The sequence below is a fragment of the Tenrec ecaudatus genome, chromosome 1 (genome assembly GCF_050624435.1).
Source record: "Tenrec ecaudatus isolate mTenEca1 chromosome 1, mTenEca1.hap1, whole genome shotgun sequence".
NCBI lineage: Eukaryota > Metazoa > Chordata > Mammalia > Afrosoricida > Tenrecidae > Tenrec > Tenrec ecaudatus.
Genome location: NC_134530.1, coordinates 157,870,628 through 157,895,061, shown reverse-complemented (window position 1 = coordinate 157,895,061; position 24,434 = coordinate 157,870,628). Strand labels below are relative to the sequence as shown.

The 24,434-nt window shown below is 49.3% G+C and overlaps 1 protein-coding gene across 2 annotated transcripts; it reads left to right on the top strand.

Annotated features, from left to right (window-relative positions):
- The first annotated feature begins 11,318 nt into the window (after positions 1 to 11,318).
- On the top strand, positions 11,319 to 13,034 carry LOC142459278 (RNA-binding protein 8A). 2 transcript variants are annotated; one of them, XM_075560717.1, is made up of 6 exons: positions 11,319 to 11,477; positions 11,703 to 11,762; positions 11,864 to 11,938; positions 12,225 to 12,361; positions 12,591 to 12,727; positions 12,833 to 13,034. In XM_075560717.1, the coding sequence occupies exons 1-6, from the start codon at positions 11,411 to 11,413 to the stop codon at positions 12,876 to 12,878; spliced, it is 522 nt and encodes a 173-aa protein (XP_075416832.1). In that variant the 5' UTR covers positions 11,319 to 11,410; the 3' UTR covers positions 12,879 to 13,034. The 2 variants fall into 2 exon arrangements, with proteins under 2 accessions (XP_075416832.1, XP_075416823.1); XM_075560708.1 differs by having other exon boundaries at positions 11,320 to 11,477; positions 11,861 to 11,938.
- The last annotated feature ends 11,400 nt before the right edge of the window (positions 13,035 to 24,434 follow it).

Below are 24,434 nucleotides of genomic sequence, written 5' to 3'. Positions count from 1 at the left end.
AGCGGCTGGGAATGGAGACAACGAAGGGACGCACCTCTTCAGAGCCCCTCCCCTTCTGCACGGAGCCCAGGATGAGCGGATGGAGGGGCAGACACAACGAGATGGGGCCTCCCCACCACTGGAAAAGAAAGGCTGCAGACCCCCTGTCCCTTCCCAACCTGGGTCTCCATGGTCCCCCTCCCCACAGGGGTTGTGGCCGACATGCTGGGGGAAGATTTGGTTCACGTGCTGCGTGGTATAGAAGTCCCCGAATCTACTCTTACTTGACAGTGTCACAGTGAAGGAACAGACAGAGACCGATTCTCCCTGATTCCTGCCAGCTAAGTGGGCTCTGGAGGACAAGGCACTGCTTAGGAACAGTCCTCTGCAGCAGCAGGTGCTGTAGGTGTGTATGGTGACCGTTTCTCTTTGGATCAGTGGCTGATAGACGGCTGTCAGAAATGTCAGGCTGGGGCAGTGCCCTGAGGGGTAAGGGTCAGAGTGTAAGTGGAAAGTTCCTTTTGCTGACTGAGGAAAGGGTAGTGGATAACTCAGCCGACGGTAGTGAAGAGGAGTACTCACCAGTAGAAAGGGTTGCCTACCTCCACCCTTCTACACTTACTGTCAGCCGTCCACTCAGTGTGACCCCTGGCACCACAGAGGGAAATGCTACCTACTCTGTGCCATCCCCATGGTCACGTGATTCAGGCCCCTGAGACCAACAGGCTTTATTGGACGATTCGTGGAGTAGAGTACTAGGCCTTCCTTGCCTTAGCTGAAGCTCCACGATGGACAGCTGGTGGCTGCCTCGGCCCTCCGACCGTTGGTCCTTGGTCCCGCAAGCGCAGTGCTGCTGTTAGTTGCTGGTGAGCCTCCCGCTTAGGCCAATGCGAAGCGTTTTAAATGGCCCGAACCCCCTACAGATGTGCGGTTGCAAGACAGCTGACAGCAGTGAGAAGCTTCTATGTGTGAGCACCCGGAATTCCCAGCTAAGAGTCCAACTCTTAGTGAATCCCAGCTCCAGCTGGTGTCACTGGCCCATCTTGCAAATGTCTCGAGTGGAAAGGGGCCGGGACTGGCAAGGTGGAAGAAGCCTTGGTCTCATGTAACACGTAGTGCTTGGGCTCACACCATTCTGTGGTGGTTGCCGTTTGAGTTCATTGTTGCCGCTGCTGTGTCAGTCCAGCTCTGTGAGGGTCTGTGCCTGTAGGTTTGGGTGACCATCTACCAAGCTTGGTCTTCCAACCCTGCATCCCTCCGGATGACGTGTTCATGGTACGGGAAACAGTCTCGCCTTCCCGATGCTAAGGAGCACTGGCTGTACTTCCTGGTCGACTGATGTATTTGTTCCAGGAGGCCCTCCAGTAGTGTTCGCCAGCACAAGGGTTTGTGTCAGTTCCCCAGGCCTCCTTTTTCATGATGAATGCACACAAGGCGATGAGTGCACACGGCTTGGGTCACAGCTGTGCGGGGCCACAGTGCTGTTTTTCAAGGTCAGAATTGTATCGGGAAAATCTTTCGCCTGCCAATTTTAAGGCTGAGCAAATTCGAGTTGTCCTAGGAGCAGCTTCTCCAGCATGGCTGGTTTATATCAGATCAGAGACGCTCTGCTGTGCTGTGAAGAGGCCATATGGACCACTCTGAAGATCTTAAAGAAGATCTCAAGCTTCCCGGGCTGCATTCAGCAAGTGTGAGAATTAAAAGAAAAAATGATGGACACCACCCCAGGGGTTGACCCTCCTCCACCTGACTGGTCACGTATTCAAACTGCAAAGGTGAAACTGGCAAACTAGCGCCAAGCCCACACTAGCCAAGCCCACAGCTCTCAACTTGATTCCTACTCAACGCCCCTGTGGGGCGGAGTGGAACTGCCCTACAGGGTTTCCAAGCCAGCCATCATCCCAGAGGCAGACCGCCAGGTCTTTCTCCTGAGAAACGGATGGTGGGTTTGAACTGCTGACCTCTTGGTCAGCCATCAAGGGCTTAGCCATTGCCCCACCAGGACTCGTGTCAAACTTCACCACTGCTTGGAAATCAGGGAAAGAACATCCAGGGCTTGAACCGAATTACCAAAAAAAACTATGGTCACCAACTTTGTAAGTGGTCTCTAACCTGAGCTTCATATGATCCTACACACACATCCACATATATATGTTAACTGGTAGCATACCGTTGTGCCCAAGATGTAGACATTTGCCCACTCACCCTCTGGCATGACGTATGGTTGTGGGTCTGAGGTGGAGGACTCCAGAGATGTCGGCAGGGTGTGGCTGGGAGGGTTTCACCCACCATAGACCCGCAGACCCGTTCTCTGCCCGGCCCACACAAGCCGATGGGTAGTCTTTACCAAAGCTACAAGGAACGCATTTGGGAGAAGAGAGCAAGCTTCATTAAGAATCTGAGAATCAGAGATGGCTTCATAAATCTGGACTTCACACAGACAATGGGGACGGTACACCCCAGAAATAGGATACTTAAGCATCACCAGCAAGCTACGGACAATTGTAAGGAGAGACAAGACCACAGTGGCAAGCCAGCATGGGTGGCTCAAAAGTTTGGGTTTTTTAAAAATCATTTTATTGGGGGGGTCACAAAGAGTTTTTAAACATGGTTAACAGAAGACAACTTCTCGGGGGGCAGGGGAAGTGGACAGACCCAAACAGAATATCTCAATCTAGTCAATCAAAGGAAATCAAGTCAGAATAGGGAGGTTAGGGGCCAAGCAAACAATCCAAACTCAAGCTAGTTAAGTCTAGCTTGTGGAGAGCCGATAGGACAGGGTGGAACTGCCCCTGTAGGTGCCTAAGACTATAACTCTACAGGTAGGGGAAACGCCCCCTTTTTGTTTTTCAAATGGTGGTTTCAAACCGCTTACCTGAGCTTAGCAGCCCACTGGCTACCTCCACCTTATCTCTTGCTAAATTCCAAATTGAGCCATTTTTAGACCTGGGATGCAAAGACTTGATCCCCAGCAAGGACTCTGCGGCACTGGGTGTTCCCTTCTGGAACGTTCTTACGGAGCACTGGTGGCTATGAGTAAGCATTGAGCTGTTAAGCACAAAGCCGGTGGCTCCAACCTGCCAGCTGGCATGGAATGGAGACAGTCTGTTCCCGCAACGATCCCGTCTCCACCCCCCTCCTGGGGCCACTGCGAGTGGCATGGACTTGCGAGCGGGCATTGGGTTCTGGGGAATATCTATCACTGGACACTGGCGCCCTGGCTACACAGTGGTTCTGCCGCTGCCTGCAATCCACACAACCCACAGGCTAGTTTGAAACCACCAACTGCTCCAGGGAAAACTGTCAACAGTTACAGGTTCAGAAACTCAGGGTCAGTTCTACCCTGCGCTTGAGGGTCGCACTAAGTCCGCATTGACTCAATGGCAGTGTGTTTGGTTTGGGTTTTATTGGACACTGTATCCAAATTCAGCCTCCGGTGGCCCTGCGAACAGGCGCGGGTGATGCACATCCAGGTTAAAGGGGGAGCAGAGACCTGGGGGCCCAGGATCACGAGGTTAGCATGGCGTGGTCAGAGAGGCAAACCAGAGCCCAGAGACGCAGCCAGAAAGGGAGCAGCAGCGATCAGTCCTCTGCCCACGCCTGACTCACAGCCCTCCTGGCTCCTCTCAATGACCTGTACTCAGAGCCCCAAGCACAGATGACCCCTTCCTGTGTGTGCACCCAGATGTCTAAGCGGCGGCCTTCCGCCATGCTGGTGCACAGCTGTGTTTCCACTCCCGTCCCGGAATCTCATTCACAGACGTGGCCGGAGAGCCAGCCAGTCCACTCTTGTCCACACCGTTCCTCCTACACATCCTCCCCCCTTAAACGACAGGCGGCCTTTCTGCAGCACCCCACCCACTCAGGCACTCTTCTTTCTTTTTTTTAAATTCAATTTTATTTTACTGGGGGCTCTTACAACTTGTATCACAATCCATCCATATATCCATTGAGTCAAGCACATCTGTACATATGTTGCCATTAGCCTTTTCAAACCATTTTCTTTTTACTTGAGCCTTTGGTATCAGCTCAATTTTCTCCCCTCCCTCCCTCCCTCATAAACCCTTGATAATTTGTTTTTTGGGGTTTTTCCTTCATGTCTCTCACTGTCCACTTTTCTGTTGTCCTTCCCCTGAAAGGGAGCCATACATCAGTCATTGTGATTGGTTCCCCCTTACTCCACCCACCAACCCCTTCCCTTAACCTCCTGGTTTTGCTACGCCCCTTATTGGTCCTGAGGGGTTTATCTGTCTTGGATTCTCTGTGTTCTGAGCTCTTATCTGTACCAGTGTACATGTTCTGGTCTAGTCAGACTTGTAAGGTAGAATTGGGGTCATGGTAATGGGGGTGGGGGGCGAGGAAGCATTAAAGAACTAGAGGAAAGCTGTTTCTTTGGTGCTATACTGCACCCTGACTGGCTCATCTCGTCCTTGTGGCACTTGTGACAGGGATGTCCAATTGTCTACTGATGGGCTTTGGGTCTCCACTCTGCTCTCCCCTCATTCCCATTGATATGATTTTGTTTTGTTTGGGTCTTTGATGGCAGACATTCTTTTCAAATGCCCCCAACCTCGGCCACATTGAAAGAAAGTGTGCTTAGGGGTCCCATATCCAGAAACTCAGACCGGTCTAATATTACATTTCGTGCACCAGTATCCCACACCCTGAGTAACCTTTCCCAGGGGTATTCCCCAGGCTTCTGCTTGTACGTATCTGAGAACTTGAGCAGGTCTTTATGTGTGTAGCATGCTTCTTCTTGGATAATCCTCTCAACCTCACCTTTAGGAGGTTTCTGAGACTTAATTTTAGTGACAGGTCTAGTGGAAATAATGGGTGGTGAGGGTGTTTCCTGGGTGCTTTCAGCAATATCTTGCGAGGCATCTTCCTCAGGTAATGCTACTGATGCAGCCCCACCTGGCATATCAACTTGAATAGTTTGGCTAATCCACTCAGGTGTGGATTGTGAATTAATACCTTCAGCTGGGAGGGGTTGATCTATTGACTGGGGTGAGTCAGTTGCTTCCAAGGGCTGAATATCCTCTTCTTCTGGATCATCAGCTCCCTATGTTCCCATCCCATGTTTCAGGGTCCCAACTTTCCCCAATCAATGCCCTTACTTTGGTTTCAGACACTACTCTAGATCTGCAATACAGCTGCCGTTGTAATTCAGCCACTCGTATAATAAGACTCTGGACCTGGTTCTCAGCAATGTCAGCTCTTTTACTAGAGGAGAGAAGGCTCTCCTTTGTGGCACAGATGGAAGTTTTCAAACCCGTTAGTCTGCACCTGAGGCATGCTTTTGAGGCTCTGAGATCATCTTTCTCCTTAATCACACTTTCCATTGTAAGAAGGACCAGCCAACCAGCTTCCCTATACTCGTCATCCTTACAAACCTCCTTGAAAATATCAACCATACGATCACCCAGAGCCTCTCCTTTAACCAGCACCTCGTCTATCGGTAGTGCTACTTTAGGTATCATCTTTGGTATTTCACACCACAGATTAGTAAGAGTAGCAGACTTATCCATGCTTTGGGATGTTGAAGTAGCCTCACTAGTGTTAAGACTAGTCAGGCTGGAGAGCCAAGTTAAGAAGCCCATATTTATGATTTTATTTCTCTAGAACCACTCCTAGTACCAAAATGTGTTAGACAGGGTTCTCTAGAGAGATAAAACCAGGTTGCTGATAATTATATATAGACACACACACAAGAAATGAACAGTTAAATTATAGAGCAGTACAAATGGCTCAGTGCGACTCACTCCCGTGAGACAGTTGTGAGACACTGGCAGTCCTTCAAGTCTTGAGGGCTGTCACGTAGTCCTCTGTAGAGAGAGCTAGGCTATCCCAGCACAGGCAGCAAATAGCAAGGCAGGTCACCAACCAACCATCAGGCAGGTCACCAACTGTCAGTCCCCAGCTCAAGAGATATAAATTTCATTCGTGTGGCCTTAAAGGGACCTCAACTTACAGCGACACAGTCCACAGGCTAGGCATCCCACAGGTAGTGTACCCCTTTAAATTGAGGCACAGAACAAGCAAGGCAGCTGCACACTGGTCCGATTATTAAAGAGCGAGAGACAAGAAAGGCAAGGCTCACCCAGCCATTTATCTCTCCACCCTTCAATTAATCCCACTTGTGTTTATCAGCCTGGCTGGCACAATAAACTATCTCAGGGGCCAAGGGACCAGTGTCTGCATAAAAACTCAACTCAGAGTCTTTGTCACTCACTCCCTTCCTGCAGTGTTTAGGTCTCTGGTTGATCCCAGCACTGAAATCCTCAGTGGGAATTAGGTGGGTGGGGGCCCTCGCCTGCCCACACACGGTTTGCCGTCCATCCTTGGTCTCTAACTGGCCCCGTCACATCCTAGATGAGCCTTTCCTCCTTGCCCCTTTAAATTCTGAGCTGGTGTTTAGGAAACAAAGGTTACAGGGCAGTGGTGAGAAGGAATTCCAGGGCTCTTGTCCCTGTCTGAGTTCTTCCCACTGTGTCTCACTCCTCCCACTCGTGCAAGCCCCCTCAGGATACTGGCAAGGGATTATGGCCACGGCCCGTGTAGCTCATAGGTTAAAACCCAGAGGTCTGGTCACACCGGTCAGCAAGTCAGTCATGCTTCACGACCCCTGGACCACACCCACACACAATTTCTGTCTGGCCAGTTCGGCTCCTAGTGACCCTGCAGGACAGAGTGAAATGGCCCCATAGGATTCCCAGGGCTGTAAATCTTACAGGCCGCCCTATTTTCTCTGGTGGAATAACTAGGAGGTTTGAAATGCTGACCTTTTGCTTAGCAGTGAGTCCTTAACCACCACACCACCAGGGCTCCTAAGAAGGGTGGAATAAGAGGGAAAATGCAGGGACTATGGAGATCAGAACAGCCGCCATGGAAGGTCACTGGTGGGTTACCTGCTCTCTCTCTTCACTCCTCTCTCCAGCCTTCCACGAAAGGTTTTAATTTCATACAAATCTAATACAAGAACCTGGACTACTTTAGCCCTATGCCAATTTTAACATTACATTAGGGCGACCAAATGTGTGGGCATAAAACCCCAAGATCATACATGAAATGCAGTGAATTGTTTAATACTGCTCTTCTAGCCATCACTTTTGTTACTTGCACCAAGAATCCTTGTTCCAGATGGGTCTGAGAAAGAAGGTGGGGAATAATCTGACTGGATCACATGACTCAGTTGTCATTTTGAGGAGATTTATCACCATCCATCTAGGAATGAAAGGAGCTCTCTGAGAAGCAGTAAGGTGGGGATTTAACTGCCAACAAAGGAGACAGGTGTGGAGTATGTCCTTTCGTCCCCCAAGATTTTGGGCACTGAACCCCCTTGATTCAGGCCAGCTGTGGCACCAGAGGGGCATGCGAGGCGCAGCAGCAGCAGCTGGACCAGTCCCTGGAGCATGAACCAGCCTTGGCCTTCCCAGCCCAGGACAAGCTGAGTGCTGTGGGTTGAGAGACTGGTTTGTTGAATGGGGTACCTCTGGGCACTTAAGGAGGAGCTGAGTTTGCTGAGACACGAGTTGCAACTGGGAGCCTACAGGCTGAGGCTTCTGGTGGAGTGACATGCCCTGGAAACTTATTAGCAGCCCCAGAACTTTGTAACATTACTCAAGTAAGGAAGAGGTCAGGCCAAAAGGCTGAGGACAAGAAAAGATGTATGGTTACAGGCGTGGCAAAACAGAAAAACAAAAAACATTCCTGAGTAAACAGTTGTACCCTGAGCATTTCGTATCTGAATTGTAACATGTTAAACTGTTAAACGTCCCTTACCAGCCCCTTAATCCTGAGCAGTGTCTGAGTTGTGTGTGTGGCCCAGCTGAGAAATGGAGTGCAGTGGGAGACAGAAGCTCCAGTGCAAATAGTCTATAATAATGCAGAATTGCTGCTCGCCTCCCACTTTCTCAGAGAACGTCAGCCCTTGCTTATCGTCCACTCCAGCCGAACGCAAGCAGCGGGGCTCCCTCACCTGTCAGGAGCATCAGGGGCAAGGGCAGGTGAGGGATGAGGGGCAGCTCCATGCCTGGATGCCCGCCGCCCGTCAGAGGCGTCTTCTGTGCCCGGTCCCTCTCCTTCTGTTTTCCTCACTTTCCCTCCCATCCTGCCCCCTCCCACTGGCAGCTAAAAATAAACCGGGCAGGAATGGGAGGAGTGATGGTGGGGAGCTGTGGGGAGCCCTGGACCAAGGGAGGAGGACAGCGCGGTTTCATGTCTCCTGCCGGGGTGCTGCCCTCTGGAGGCCGCACGCCCACATGCGGCGCGCGCACTTCTTGACTGCTCTTGCTGCTTATCTTCCCCTTTTTAACAAAGATCCTTTGTTATCAGTTCAATAATGATTTTCTTGGGCTGAGAACAGCAGGTAGGCATAGGGGATGAATTCTCTCTCGTAACTTTATTGATCCTAACCTAGGGGGTGGAAAATGAAGATTTCCCCCAATCCAGCAATGCTGTACCCGGGGAGTCCCAATATGTGAAAAAGCTGTCCACAAATCAGGCTTTTCTGTTTATGACGCTTATTCTATGCTGCATGGTGGTGGCATAGGAGTCAGAATTGACTCAAGGGCAGTACGGTTGATTTGATATTTTGTTAGTCTGAGTACTTTAGAAAAACAAGTCCACAGACACTCATGTATAAGAGTTTTATATAAAGGTTACGTGCACATCAAGAAAACATCCCAACCCAGTGCTGCCCAAGCCCACAAGTCCAACATTAACCCATTATGTCCAACACCAATCCACAAAGTCCTCCTCCATCTCACAAAAGAGATGCAATGACACTGACTGCCGGAGGAAAGCCGAATCAGTGAATATGTAAGCATCTCAGCACAGGCAGGGGTCTCCACACGGCTGCTCCAGCACCCAGGGCTGCATCAGGGTTGATCCATGTGGCTTCTCTGGGATGTCTTGCAGGAAGTGAACCTTGCCAGCTGAAGCAGGAAACTAGCTAAGGCAGCTGCACCCTGGTCCAACCAACAGAAAGCAAGAAACCTGAGAACTAGAAAAGTGGGGCTCACCAAGCCATTTATCTCTCTGTCTTTCAATTAATCCCACATGTGTTTATCGGCCAGGTTGGCACAATAAAGTTTAACTATCTCAATCCACCCCTTGCCAATTTGGCACCTGTACCTAATTCTTTATCCTCACAATTGCAACACCTACACCTTATTCCTATAATCCTATGAATTTGTTCCCCTACCTATGAAAGGTTGTAAGCCAACCACTTCATGCCTTTTCCCCCAAATTTTGGGTATCCAGTTTCTATACTGCCCACTTACATCAACCCAGTGATCTGAGGAGACAATCATATTTTTTGACATGAAGAATCAATATGGGAAATATGAAAGTAGAAAGTTTGCAAACCCACTTGCTTTCAGCCATTAAAATCTGATCTTTAGATGGGTTTAGGCCATTCCTGCAATGAAAGCTTTGAAAAGATAAGCCCCACCCAGTGCTTTGGAGTACTCAGGAATCAATAGTCTTTGTCAGAAACTGGAAAAAATCTGGAACCATGAAGAAAAACTCTTCTCTGGGACTGAAGGTTAAAGGGATCCTGTGGGCAGGGTGAGATGCTTACTAGGTGACCACCTGGATCTACTTGTTGAGTGGAAGTGAGAGAAATACAGCAATAAAGAGGTTGAGTTTTGCCACTGACACCTGTGGATCTGGTTTATAGGAAAAAGAAGATGAGAACAAGTTGACTGGTCTAAAGTTCATGATCCAGCAAGCGGCGACTAGGCTTGTTGAGTATTGGTGAGAGCCCATGGTCTAAAGGCAATGGGCACCCTGGGAAGGCTGAGTGAGGCAGCCCACATTGAGTTGACCGGATGGAGATTTTTGAGCCTGTGAACTGGTGCATATTGTTGCTGACTTTATGGATGGCCTGTCCGGATTTGACTTTGCTATGGATGCAGACTTCACAAGGTCCTAACCCGAATGAAGATTCTTCATGTTGGAAAATGTCATGCTGTAGTGTGCCGGGTCTGTGATGCTGGAAGCTGCGCTATCCTTTTTTTTTTTTTTTTTTCACAAGAGAAAAGCTTGTAGTTAGTTCAGGGATTGTTTGCTGGCCCTTAGGAGCGTTTTCCAGTCCAGTCTGTTGGGGCACTACGCCCTGGCCCCAAAGTCCACTTTCAGCATTCCCTGGGGACCTCGCAACTCCATTCCCTTGCTGTTCCGCTGCACTCCCCCAGTGATTTGCCTCGGTGTGGTGGGATCAGGTCAGGTGCAATTTCCACACTGTGTCTCCGGTGCTGTCCCCTGTATCACGCTTAGTCACTGAGGGACATCATGTCTCATAGTGGGGCCAGCCATGTTGTTCTCTCTGTGGACTGGCTGCTCTACTCAGGAACATCATCATCACGGCCTGGTGGGCCAGGCTGTGCTCCACTCTCTCCTCCTCCCCCTTCATCTGCTCCCGTGTGCTCTGATCAGGTATGTCCATCTCCCGGAGCTGCAGAGTCCATGTCATCCTTTGGAACAAATTCTTTTCGGGGTGCGCTATCCATTTTTAAAACCCTGTCCAGGCATTCGTGAACAGGTTTCGGCCGTGCTTCCCGTCTAGGGACAAACCAGGAAGACGGAATAGAGTCCACTTCCTGAGGAATTAACTGCTGGAAACCTCATGAAAATTAGGGGAACATAGCTTGACATAGTGCCAGATGATGAGCATCTCAGGGTTTTTCTCCTGGTAATTATTTATATTTATGTTAAAAATAATTTTATTGGGGGGTTCTTACAACCAACTCTTGTTACAAACCATACATCAATTGTATCCGACATATTCGTGCGTACATCCCATCGTCCTTTTCTAGACCTTTATTTGCATTGGCGCCTAGGATCAGCTGCACCTCAGGTTGAAAGGCACTGCAGTTACTGTGAGGCTGACAAGCCGGCGGCAGTGGGTGCGGGCTTTTGATCCGACGTCGGCCGCGCTGAACCTCACAAAGGGTGCAGATCTGGAAGTACTATTCCTTAACTCCACTCCGTAGGTGCGAAGGAAAGCAGCCACCTAATTTTAAAAAGAAAAGGAAGCGTCTGGCTTTCAGGTCAGCGTTCTCATCAAAGACTAGCGGGGTAAGATTAACAGTTCCACCTCACAACCATCCGGCAATTGCCGCCGCCCCGCCCGCGAGGGCTGCGACGCACTTCCGTATCCGCCCCTCTAGGCCCGCCCCCTGGTTGCGTACTTTGACTGCGCCGGAAAAGGGGGCCTATCTTGTGATTGGTCCGCCGGAAGAAAGGGCCTGGTTTGTGATTGGTCCGCCGGAAGAGTGGGTCTGGCTTGTGACTGGTCCGCCGGAAGAGTGGGTCTTGCTTGTGATTGGCCGATTGACGCCTTTTTCCCTCCGCGACTTTCCATCTCGGTGAAGCCAGAGCAGCGCGGACCAGAGCCCGCCCCGGCCGGAGCTCCCGCGCAGACAGCATGGCGGACGTCCTGGATCTTCACGAGGCCGGGGGCGAGGATTTCGCCATGGATGAAGATGGGGACGGTGAGGGCGGGGCAGGCGACTGCAGGGAGCGGGCCCGTGGAGCGCAGGGTCTGGGAGGAAACAGCGTCCTCTCCGGCGCTGGCAGAGGGGGGCCGGAGTGGACACGCCGCCCCGGGGAGGACGGCAGTGGGACCGGGGACGGGCGGGCCTGGAGGCGGTGGACGCACAGCCAGCTGCTCCGATGACTGGTGTCTGTTACCCACTCGCTCTTCCTTGGGGTTCCAGAGAGCATCCACAAACTGAAAGAAAAAGCAAAGAAACGGAAAGGCCGCGGCTTTGGTTACGGTGAGTGCCTGGGGGGATGGGGTGCGGCGGTCCCGCGTTCGGAGAGCCCTCCTGGAGCCGTGGGGAGTCCCCGGTGATGTGGCGTGTGTGCCTTACAGAAGAAGGGTCCCGAGCACGGATGCGTGAAGACTACGACAGCGTGGAGCAGGATGGCGATGAGCCTGGACCGCAGCGCTGTGAGTGCACCCGAGCCTGTGTGCTTGGCGTGGGGCTGGACTCGGGGCGCCCACCCATCTCAGCCCCGCCGGGGCCATCCCCACAGCCCTTGCGGTGTTGGACCGCGTCGCCGCAGCCACTTTGTCGACCCAGTAGGCACTTGCGACCAGGGAGGTAGCGCTGAGTCAGGAAGGGTCAGAGGTAACCTGAAAACCCCCCAGTCTGCAGTCTACTCCCACGGTCTGATTTGAAGGTTTCCTCGTGTGCTCAAAACTCTCTCCATCCGCCCTCCTGCCCGGCCCACAGCTGTTGAAGGCTGGATTCTCTTTGTCACTGGCGTTCACGAGGAAGCCACTGAAGAAGACATACACGACAAATTTGCAGAATACGGAGAGATTAAAAACATCCACCTCAACCTGGACAGGCGGACAGGGTACCTGAAGGTGGGATTGCATCGCTTTCCCCTCTCCCTTCACTTAGACAACTTTAGTGTGGAGTTCTTCCCTGTTTCAGGATGTGTTTGGCCAACAGCAGATTGAATATGTAGGGTTGGTTTTTTCTTTTAAGTTAACTTGAGCATAGATTTGAGGAGGAAGCTGCTTAATGATTTTTGGTATATGGGGTTTTGATGCCTGTCTTTTTACCCCCTCCCTGCCCCCCCTCCTGCCCCAGGGGTATACGCTAGTGGAGTACGAAACATACAAGGAGGCCCAGGCTGCCATGGAGGGACTCAATGGCCAGGATCTGATGGGACAGCCCATCAGTGTGGACTGGTGTTTTGTTCGGGGTCCGCCCAAGAGCAAGAGGAGGTGAGGAGCAGAGGGGGGGACTCTCCTGGTGAAGGGGCTGGGAGTGGATCCAAACAGGGTCTTGTATGAGGTCACTGTGACGGACCCCTCCGTTTCCTTCCCTAGAGGTGGCCGGAGACGCAGCAGGAGTCCAGACCGGAGAAGGCGCTGACCGGTCCTCTGTTGTCCAGGTGTTCTCTGCAGAGGTTCCACTTGACCATGCAGCCTTGGAGAAATTCGGCTGGGTTAGAATCTACTGTTGATATTTAATGTCTTACCAGCTATGTGTTTTGAGTTCTCAATAAATGTCCAATTTCTGTTTCCTGTACTTGACTCTCTGCTCTGACTAAAGTTACAAGTTTGGAGCACTATTTATAGTAAGGCAGTGTGGGATCATTGTGAGGATAGTTCTCCCAGGGACTTATTTCCCTTTGAGGTTTTTGGACAGAGCCTCAAATGCTAGCTGGAGTTTACAGCACTGCACAGTATTTTTTTCTTACATGCAAAGAAGACCAAGAGTAATATTGAGATGTGGTCGTGTTGGTGGTGTTCTGTGCTGTGGAGTTGGTTTTGACTCAGCCACCGCAGGTACAGTAATGAGACACAACTTACCTGGTCTTGTGCTGTCCTCACAATTGTTATGTTCCCAATATTCCCTGCTTCCAGCCAAGGGCCATGTGACATCACTGGCTATCCCTTGTTCCAAGTCCTCTTTGGACTCCAGCCTGAATCTCCGGCAGCTTCCTATCAATGGACTGCTGCGAATGTTGAATGATCAGCAGCCAAATTTCACTTGATGTGATGTCAGTGATACTGCTCTGTTGGGTCTCCTTTTCGGGGTACCACCATGGCGCTCTTCTAGTCCGTTGGCCAGGCAGTTATCCTTCACGTTTCCTAGCATAAACAAGTGAGTGTTTCCAGTTCTTCATCTTCTTGTTGGAACATTTCAGCTGGTGTTTCAGTTGCTGGAGCTTTGGACTTCTTCCTTCCGTATCATTGGTTCTTGATTATACACTACCTCTGGAAGTGGCTGGATGCCAACCAGTTCTTTTTAGTATAGTGACTTTCTCTATTTTTACCATTAAAAAAAAATACTTCGTGCATTATTCAAGATTTTGCCCATAGACTTTTAATATTGAAACTCAAAAGCTTGAATTTTTCTTGGATACTTTCAGTTTTAAATATGCTGAGGCTCCTTTATGTTTTTTTTAATTATTAAATACTTTTATTGGGGGCTCTTACATCTCCTCGCAATCCATACATTCATCTATTGTGTCAAGCACGTTTTTTTTCTTTTTAAAATCATTTTATTGGCTCATACAACTCTTATCACAATCCATACATCCATCCATTGTGTCAAGCACATTTGTACATTGGTTGTCATCATCATTCTCAAAACACTTTCTTTCTACTTGAGCCCTTAGTATCAGCTCCTCATTTTTCCACTCCCTCCCTCCCTCCCCACTTCCTTCATGAACTCTTGATAATGTATAAATTTTTTTCCATATCTTACATTGTCCGATGTCTCCCTTTACCCACTTTTCTGTTGTCTATCCCCCAGGGAGTGGGTTATATGCAGATCCTTGTGATTGGTTCCCCCTTTCTATCCCACCTTCACTCCACCCTCCCGGTATCGCCACTGTCAGCACTGGTCCTGAGGGATTTATCTGTCCTGGATTCCCTGTGTTGTGGGCCCTTATCTGTAGCAGCGCACATGTTCTGGTCTAATCCGATTTATAAGGTAGAATTGAGGTCATGCTAGTGGGGCCAGGAATCATTAAAGAACTAGAGGAAAGTTGTGTGTTTCATCATTGCTACACTGCACCCTGACTGGCTCATCTCCTCCATATGACCCTTCTGTGAGGGGATGTCCAGTTGTCTACGAGATGGGCTTTGGGTCTCCACTTCTCGTCCGTCCGTGTCTCCCCACTCCCCCCTGCCAATTCACACTGATATGACTTTGTTCTGGGTCTTAGATGTCATTTTATTGGGGGCTTGTTCAACTCACAATCCACACATCCATTGTGTACATTTGTTTCCCTCGTCGTTCTCAAGGCATGTGCTTTCTGCCTGAGCCCTGGGGTCCTTTCTGGGTTCCCATTTTAGGACTGCACATTTCATTGTAATCTTCTCATCGGTCTTCTCAAGCCACCCTTGAAGTGTCCTGTTGATCTCCTTGTCCTCATGTCTTGCTATTCTATGAGTAAGAGCAAGTTTCAGAGTCTCTTCCGACGTCCACCTTGATCTTCATTTCTTGTCTCTTGGCGGCCTTTTGTTCGCTCGTGTGTGGTGTCCCGATGACCTCTCGCAGCTCACCAGGGCTTGTCTCTAGTGTTCATTGTGTCAACTCTGTTCTGGAGATGTTCTCCAAATTCAGGTGGGATATATCCAAAGTCATATTTTAGCTCTTGTGAACTTGTTTCAATTCTCTTCACCTGCAACCTGAGCTGGTATATGAACAGGTGGTGACGCAGCCAGCTCCTGCCGGATTTCAGCTGCTCCACCTGAGCTGCTCTGTCGCCGTCTCCTGCACACGGAGGCAATTTCATCTCTGTGTCTCTGGTCTGGAGAAGTCCCCCTGTGTAGACGCTGTCTGTGTTGTTGAACACAGGTTATTTGCTATGAAGAGCTTGGTGGGGCCCACCCATGACGGCCTTGCCCTGTGGCGGGAGCTGCTTGGCTCACAACTGGCCACCGGAGAGTTCACTGGTCTCCTGGGACTCTGGGTCCGGCTTCCGCCCTTTCATTTTTCTGTCAGTTTGGCTCACACAGCCTTTTTCTCTCCACAGGTGTTCTCTCGCGTCTTTGTTGTAGAGCAGTGGTTCTCATCCTTCCTGATGCTGCGGCCCTTTCACACAGTTCCTCAGGTGGTGGGGACTCCAACCAGAAAATTATTTTTGTTGCTACTTCGTAACTAATTTTGCTGCTGTTTTGAATCGGGTGACCCCTGTGTAGGGGGAGGTCAGACACTTACAGACATCCTCCCTGAGGGCAGTTAGTCACCAGACTACCCTGCTGCTGGGGACAATAAACTATTTCTCCCTGAGGCCTGTGACCAAGCTTTCACACCCTACCAATAATGGTCTCTCTCAGTTGAGCCAGGGAACAGGCCAAACTGACTCTGTGACATCCAAAGTTAAATTGCCATCCTAAATCTAGGATCTGCCCATGTTGCCACATGTATACCCCCAATCCCTACTCTTCCAATTGCGTGGATGCCCCTAGATCACCCCCTCCCATTGCTGTATTACCTACAGCACAACCCCTTCCTGTGACGTATGTCTTCACCTGTGATTCGGGGTTTGCAGGTCCCCAGAGAATATAAAAGTCTAGGCTAGCATTAAGTATCTCTCTCCCTCCACGTGGACCACCAAGCCGAGGTGAGCATGTACCATGAACTGTCTGACTCCATTTATTACAATACTTCTATGTCTCATGCTCCCTGTAACTTTACTGTGATCTTATTATGGCTGTACAATTATGCCTACCGGACCCGTGATGATGTGTTGGGGGCTGGCTCCCCTGACAAACTGACAGAATGGTAATTTTAATGTTCACATTTACGCATCCGTAACGAATATCAAAAGGAATGCATTGAAGATTTTACCAACTTTCACTCTTACATTTATCAAATGTGTCATCAAAATGCATTGTTGATCATTGGCGATTGGAATGCAAAAGTATAAAATACGAGTCAATGATAAGAACAAAGAAGGGCCATTGTTCTCATTCACTGCCAGAGTGGATGCCGACGCATAGGACGACACCTGTGGGTTCCCGAGACTGTCACTGTGAGTGGGGCGGAAAGCCCAGTCTTTCTCCCGCAGAGCTGCTGCTGGCTTTAACTGGCGACCATGCAGAGCGCAGCCCAATGCCTAACCGTTACACCACCAACTCCTGTTCAGGGGCCTCAAGTCGGTCTGACACAAAGCGACGCTGTGTGCCAGTGAGCGAGGCCTGGCCGGGCCCTGAGTGTCCTCCCAACTGCTCTGTGTGAGCTCATTGCTGCAGCCACTGGGTCCGTCCTCCTCACCGAGCATCTTGCTCTTTTCCACTGCTCATCTGCTTTGGCAAGCAAGAGACCAAGTCTGACTGCCCTCGCCTCTGAGGAGCATACTGGTTGTGTTTCCTCCAAGACGTTTGTTTGTTCGCTGGCAGTCCCTGGTGCCTTGAGCATTCTTCACCAGCAGAATTCAAACACATCGATTCTTCCGTCTTCCTCCTTCAGTGTCCAACTGTCACGTGCATATGAAGTAACTGAAAAGACCATGGCTGGGTCAGGCACACTCGAGTCCTCAAAGTAACCTCCTTGCTTTCAACACTGCAAAGAAGCCTTGTGCAGTAAATTTACTCAGTGCGTCGTTTGATCTCTTGCCTGCTGCTTCCACGGGAATTGATTATGGATCCGAGTGAGACGACATCCTTGACCACTGCCATCTTTTCTCCCTTTTTGATACCTATTGGTCCAGTTGTGAGGAGTGAGGTCTTCTTTACCTACCTTTACCTCCCACACTGCAGACTGCAATCTTTGATCTCCACCAGCAAGTGCTCGTGTCCTCTTCACTTCCAGCAACCAAGGTGGTGCCATCTGCAAACCACGGGGTTGTTGACAGGCCTCCTCCAAACCTTACGCCCATCCTTCTTCATATAAGCAGCTTCTGTGCGTGCTCAGCACACAGTTTGAATAAGCATGGCGAGCGGACACGGCTCTGTCACACGCCTGTCCTGGCTTTGAGCCATGCAGCACGCCTTCCTTCTGTTTGCACAGCTGCCCCTGACCCCGTAGACAGCTGTCTTCGTCAATTCCCATTCTTCTCAGGGCTGCCCATAGTTTGTCATGGTCCACACAGTCAAGTGCCTCGCCATAGTCAGTGAGACACGTCGGCATCTTTCTGGTGTTCTCTTCTTTCAGCCAGATGGATCTTCCAGTCTGTGGGCCAGGTAGCTGTCTTCCCAATTTCTTGGCACAGCCAAGTGAGTGTTCCCAGTGCTTCCTCAGCTTGTTGGAACATTTCAGTTGGTGTCCATCACTTCCCGGAGGCTGATTTTTGGCTAATCTTTTCTGTGGCACTTGGACTTCAGTACCATTGCTTCTTGCTTTCATAGCTCCTGAGATAGTGGAATGTTAACTACTTCTTTTTGGAACAGTAAGTGTGTGTTCCTTCCATTTTCCTTTGATGCTTCCCGTATCATTCAATATTTTCCCATAAATCAAACCAAAACCAAACTTACTGCCATTGAGTCCATGTGACTCATAGTGATTCTATAGAACAGGGTGGAACTACCCCGTGGGTTTCCAAGACCGTCATGCTTTCCTGGAGTACAAAGCCTTGCCTTTCTCCTGCTGAATGGCTAGTGGTTTTGAACTGCTGACCTCATGGGTAGCAGCCCAATGCACAACCATTACACCATTACTAGGGTTTCTGTATTTTCCCATAGAATCTCTTGCAACATGAGGCTTGAATTTTCCCCCCTGAGTTCTTTCAGAATAAAATATGCTGAGTGCTCTTCCTTCTTGGTTTTCTAACTTGGAGTCTTTGCACATCTGATGATGATAGTTGTCTCTCTCTCCTTAAACTGCCCTTAGACATTTTCTATTGAGCACTCTCACTTCATCCTGTCTTCCGTTTGCCTTACATACTGTATGATCAAGAGCAAGTTTCCTCTGACATCCACCTTGATCTTTTTTGATTTTCTGCCTTTTTAATTACCATTCGCTTTCTTCATGCGTATTCTTGATGTTTTCCCATGGCTCATCAAGACTTCTGTTATTACTGTTTTAGTGCATCAAATCTGTTCTTGAAATTTGGGTTGTGTTTTAGCTTTTGTGGAATTGTTTTAAGTTTTTCAGCTTCAACCTGAAGTTACATATAAGCAAATGATTGTCTGTTCCACAGTCAGCCCTTGGCCTGAATTTAGCTGTTGATATTGAACTTCTGCAATATCTCTCCCCATAGATGTAATCGATTTGATTTCTGTGTATTCCATTCTGGAGAAGTTCATGTACATAGTTGCCTTTGTGTTGTTGAGAAGAAGGTTTTGCGATGAAGTTGTTGGTCTTACAAAAATTCTTCCATGTGATCTTCAACTTCATTTCTGTCACCAAGAGCATATTTACCAGTTACTGTTCCTTCCTCTTTGTTTCCACCTTCTACATCCCAATTACTAATAATTATTCATGCATCTTGATTGCATATTTGATTTATTTCAGACTGAAAACATTGGTAGAATTCTTCAACTTCTGCATCACTATCTTTAGTGGTTAATTGTTTGTGGGGGGGGAGGGTCCTCGGTGATTTTGTTTTAACAGAGAAACGAGGCTGCACTAAGCCTACACGATTAGAGCAGCTGGTGGCTGTCCGTCCAGAGGGTGCCTGAGCCCCCTGGCAGCACCCACCCAAGGTTGAAAGCAAAGCCCGAGTGTGCCCTCTCCTGGTCCTGCCCTGCACTGCCTGGCTCACGGGTGAGATGAGCTCCTGCACAGCCACACTCAACCTTGGGAGGAAGTCCCAGCGGGCAGAGGAGGCAATCAAACAATGACTCGCGGATACTGAGAGGAAGGTGCAGGAGAGGGAGATCTATTCTCCAGGGGAGGGCATGGCATGTGCATTCTTGACATAAGTATATCCTGGGACTGGGAGCTAGGCTAGTGAGAGGTCTGTGTCTAAAGAAAAGAACAGCGGGGGAACCGATTACAAGGATCCGCATGTGACCTCCTCCCTGGGAGACTGACGGCAGAGAAGGGGGGGAAGGGAGACGCCGGATAGGGCAAGATATGACAAAATAATAATCTATAGATTATCAAGGGCTCATGAGGGAGGGGGGAGCGGGGAGGGAGGGGGAAAAAAGGAGGACCTGATGCAAAGGGCTTGGGTAGAGAGCTGATGCTTTGAAAATGATGAGGGCAAAGAATGTACGGATGTGCTTTACACAATTGATGTATGTATATGTATGGATTGTGATAAGAGTTGTATGAGCCCCTAATAAAATGTTAAAAAAAAGAACAGCAAGGATTAGGGCTAAGAGGGAAGTGTTAAAATGCCTCTAAGTATGAGAAAGGAGAGCCTTCTTTCTTCCTCTCTCTTAAATGAGCTGGGAAAGGGTGGCTTTTCCTTTCCTTGCTGCAGCGGCAGTGGGCTCAGTGGGTTGCCTCAGACATGATTTCTGCACCATGGGCTCTTGCCCCGCGGGACACAGGAGTTCGTGTCAGAAGCAGGCTTCTGTGTACAAGGTCTAGAAAGTGCGGGTTCTTGGGCTGGATGCACAGAGGAGCCCTCAGTACGCAAGGTGCTTTGGTTAAAACTTCTGAAATATTGCAATTGTGAGACGCACAGATTTTTGGGCTCTTTCTTGTACACATAAACTCATTAGGAGACACCCCAGATAACAGGATGGGGACCAGTTTGATTTGGGAGCCACAAAACTTCAACCTGCAGCCACGGTGCCTCTGCCCTAATTCACTGCATGTTCGTTCCCGAGAAACACAGTCAATGGCTGAGTGAAGCTCTGTGGTCCAGAGAAATCGCCTGCCCGCCACCATCCACCTGCCCTCAGGCTCCCCCCGCCCCATGAGCCCCACCACAGCAGGGGCTGAAGAGGCAGGGCATCTCTGTTCCCTCTCACCGGGGAAATTACTTGGTGACCTCATGAATGGCATGGGCAAGGTGACTCCAGCCACAGAGATGGGGCCGTCCTTTGTCATGTAGATGGAGAACTCCTTGGTCAGTCCCTCCACCTGGTCAGGCTTGAGCCCTGTGAAAAGGAACATGCCAATTGGGCTGCCAGTGGTGGGAGGAGCCCTCCTCCTTGAGCTTGGAGACCAGCTGGGTCTGCCATGCCTTTGGTGGAGGCAATCCGGGCCCCATGGAGAGGGATGTTGGAATACAGGGGACGGATCAAAATCTTCAACTGCAACTCCACCCTCTTGGCGGTTTCCGCATCCGCTCAGACCACGGTGAAGGCCCCCCTGCGCGCTCACCGAACAAGCCCATGTTCTTGGGTAGGACCGGCAGAGGCGCGCGTCAATGCCCTGGTGGATGAAGTGGCGCTCGGCCCAGGAGTCCTTGTTACCATCTCCACCGGCGAAGCCTTGGAAGGCTATCAAAGAATGCAAAAGGATTCTTTTTTAGTGGTTAATTTTTAATAATAGTTGTTTTGATTGCATTTCCTTAAATTTGAATAGGTATTATCCTATTGCAGACAGCACTGTTTTAAAAAAATCATTTTATTGAGGGTTCTTACGATGCTTATTACAATCCATACATCAATTGTAGCAGGTTTATTTGTACATATGTTGCCGTCCTTCTTTTATAGACAGTTACTTCCTATTGAGTCCTTGGTATCAGCTCCTCCCCCCACACCCTGGTGTCCCCTCGACAGATTATAAACTATTATTATTTTCATGTCTCACACCGACCACTGTCTCCCTTCCCCCATGGTTTCCGTTGTACTTCCCTCTGGAGAGGAGCGTGAGGTTGTGTCCATCACTGTGATCAGTTCTCTCTTCTTCCCCTGCTCCCCTGCCTTCACCCTTCCCATCTGGTATTTCTCTTCCCATTCCTGCTCCTGGGTTGCGTGTGTCCTGAGCTCTTATCTCCATTTAAAAAAAAATCATTTTATTGGGGCTCGTACAATTCTTCCATCCATCCATTGTGTCAAGCACATTTGTACATTTGTTGTCATCATTCTCAAAGCATCTTTCTACTTGAGCTCATGATATCAGCTCCTCAGAGCTCTTATCTCCTATCTACCCCTGTGTACAAGCTGTGGTCTGGTCAGAAGTGAGCAGCAGCACTGGAGTCACGGTGGTGGGGATGAGGAAGCCTCAAGGAGCCAGCGGAATATCGTGTGTTTCGTTGGTGTTTTACTGCGCCTGGTTGACTCATCCCTTCCCCGTGACCCCTCTGTGGAGGGTGTTCCATGGTCTACAGATGGGCTTTGGGTCTCTGCTCCGATCCCCCTCCTTCTTAACCAGATAGTTTTGTTTGTTTGATTGTTAAGGGACTCCTGATACCTGTTACCTGGTCCAGTGACACCTCATGATTGCATGTGCTTCTCCCGTGTGGGCTTGTTGTTTCTCTGCTGAATGACCGCTTGTGTCACTTCAAGCTTTTAAGACCCCAGACGCCATATCTTTTAATAGCCAGGCACCATCTGCCTTCTTCACCACGTTTTGCGTATGCACCCATTGGTCTTCAGCGATCGCAGCGCTGGACTTCAAGATAGACTCTGAAAGGTGCTTTCTGATGACAGCACCACCGTCCCCTTTGTGGTTTCAGCCCAGCATACTAAGCTACATGATAGAAATGTCCACCACCAGCCCACTCCAGCTTTTTGACACTTAGAATACTGATCTTTCTTTGTTCCATTTCAACTCGAGTGACTTACAATTTTCCTAGATTCATATTTTGTACATTCTAAATTCCAGTTACTGAGATATGCTTGCAGCCGTTTCTTCTCATTGTGAAGTGTGCAGCTCTTCCTCAGCCATATTTGAGAGCTTTCTGACCCCAGGGGTTCGCACAGTTTAGAGGCAGGGAAATCCCAACTCTGTGAGTCACGTGTTAGGCTGCAGGCGTCTCCTGACTCACAAAGATATGGGGCCAATAAACTCAAAATCCACTGGGCGAGGACAGGCTTGTGATGACAGAAGTGAACTCACGGTTGGCAGATTAGGTGGCAAGACACTGTGACACCATTGTCCAGCAATATGGTAAGCCACTGGCCCAAGTCTAAAGAACCAGAGGTCAGAAGATGAGCCACATGCAGGACCCAGAGCCATCGAGAAGCAAGCTAGTTTTCCCACAGTGTTCCTTCCTTTCAGTTGATTTAGTCTCAGTGGGGTCTGCGTCAGGGTGCTGCATCCCACCTTCATCAGCTTACACCTGCGTGGCTGCTGATAGCAGATCCCATTAAGGAGCTGATTATCTTGTGTTCCACCGCTTGTCTGTCAGTGTGCTGTACCGAGTGTGCTGTGCCGTGGTGACGGGTGTTACTGTGATGCTGGAAGTTGTGCCACTGGTATTTCAAATGATATAATTGTCTGAATAAAATGTGGGTCAATGTTAAGATGTCTTTTCTCCGTGGATCTTTCAGGCTTTGTGTCAACTGGAAATTAAGATATAAAACTCCCCAACTGGTATGAGCAGCCAATCAATTTAAAGGAAGTGTGCTTGAGGGGTGGCCTGCTTGCTTGCTTTTGGCTGGGCCTGGGTCAATATGGCTCATCCTCTGACATCCACATCTTGGGATTCAAGCAAGCACCCCGCTGTATTGCCTGCAGATCCTGAAAACTGTCATCAGCCTGCCCTTTGATCTGATGATCTTGCATTCATTAACCCTTGCAGCTACTTGAGAAGACTCTAGCCTGACCTATAAAGTTGGAACTTGCTCAACTCTACAGCTGTGGACCTGATTTTGGTTCAAAGAAGAAAACACCAGAGAGACATTTATCTGTGTTTCATTGACTGTGCAAAGGCATTCAGCTGTGTGGATCATAACAAACTATGGACAGCGTTTTGAAGAATGTGGATTCCAAGACAGCTCACTGTACGCACGAGAAATGCGTTGTGGAGAAAAATGCAGTCATTCGCACAGAGCAAGGGGGTGCTGCACATTTTAAAATCAGGAAGAGTGTCCTTTGATTATCTGCAAGCTGAGAAAATAGTTGAAGAAGCTGGGCTCTAAGAAAGGAGAATGGAGCACCAGGGTCATTAAGAACCTGCGCTACGCCGTCACATGACCTCACTGACATGAAAGGCGCTTGACACACTTATGAGTGAAGATCAAGGACAACAGTATGGGCTGCACTTCAACACATTTTCCTTGGATCCAAGATCAACGCTCATGGAAGCAATACTCAGAAGCTCAAACACCATATTGCACTTGGCAAACTGGCTGGAAAAGACCTCTTTAAAATGTTAAAAAGTAGTGCGTTCCTTTGAGGACCTGGTCTACGCGACTCCAGTGGTGGTATTTTAATGACCCCATGTGCAAGCTGACCCAGGGCTAAACGAGGCTCAGAAGAACTGATGCCTTTCAGCAAGTAGCATTGGCAGAGTATTGAATATACCATACTATGTTTTAAACTCAGGAAGTGGGGGCCTCCTACTTTGTTTTCCACTTTCAACATTGCTTTCTCTACCTGGGGCTTCTTGCTATCCATAGAGAGCCCTGGTAGTGTAGTGGGTTAAGCACTGTCTCGATCCAGAGGTCAGCGCCCAAACCCACCATGCACTCTGCTAGAAAGAGGAGTCAGTCTCTCCCATAAAAGTTGACTGTCCTGGGAATCCAGGGTGTATGATACCTTTAGGACCAAGGGTGTGAGGGGCGATGCTGGGAGAGTGGGTTAGAAAGGGGGAACTGATTAAAGGGATCCACATGTGACCTCTTCCCTGGGAGAGGGACGGCAGAGAACAGGGGGACGGGAGACTCCGGATAGGGCAAGATATGACAAAATAACAATGTATAAATTACCAAGGGCACATTGGGAGCGGGGAGCGGGGAGGGAGGGGAAATAAAAAAGAGGACCTGATGCAAGGGGCTTAAGTGGAGAGCAAATGCTTTGAGAATGATTGGGGCAGGGAATGTATGGATGTGCTTTATACAATTGATATATGTATATGTATGGATGGTGATAAGAGTTGTATGAGTCCCTAATAAAATGTAAAAAAAGAAAAGGGAAAAAAAGAAAGAAAAGAAAATGATTAGGGCAAAGAATGTACAGATG

Coding starts and splice junctions, on each gene's coding strand:
- LOC142459278 (XM_075560708.1), top strand. CDS start 11,411: ATGGCGGACGTCCTGGATCTTCACGAGGCCGGGGGCGAGGATTTCGCC. Junction 11,478..11,702: donor CATGGATGAAGATGGGGACG/GTGAGGGCGGGG, acceptor TTGGGGTTCCAG/AGAGCATCCACAAACTGAAA. Junction 11,763..11,860: donor AGGCCGCGGCTTTGGTTACG/GTGAGTGCCTGG, acceptor TGTGCCTTACAG/AAGAAGGGTCCCGAGCACGG.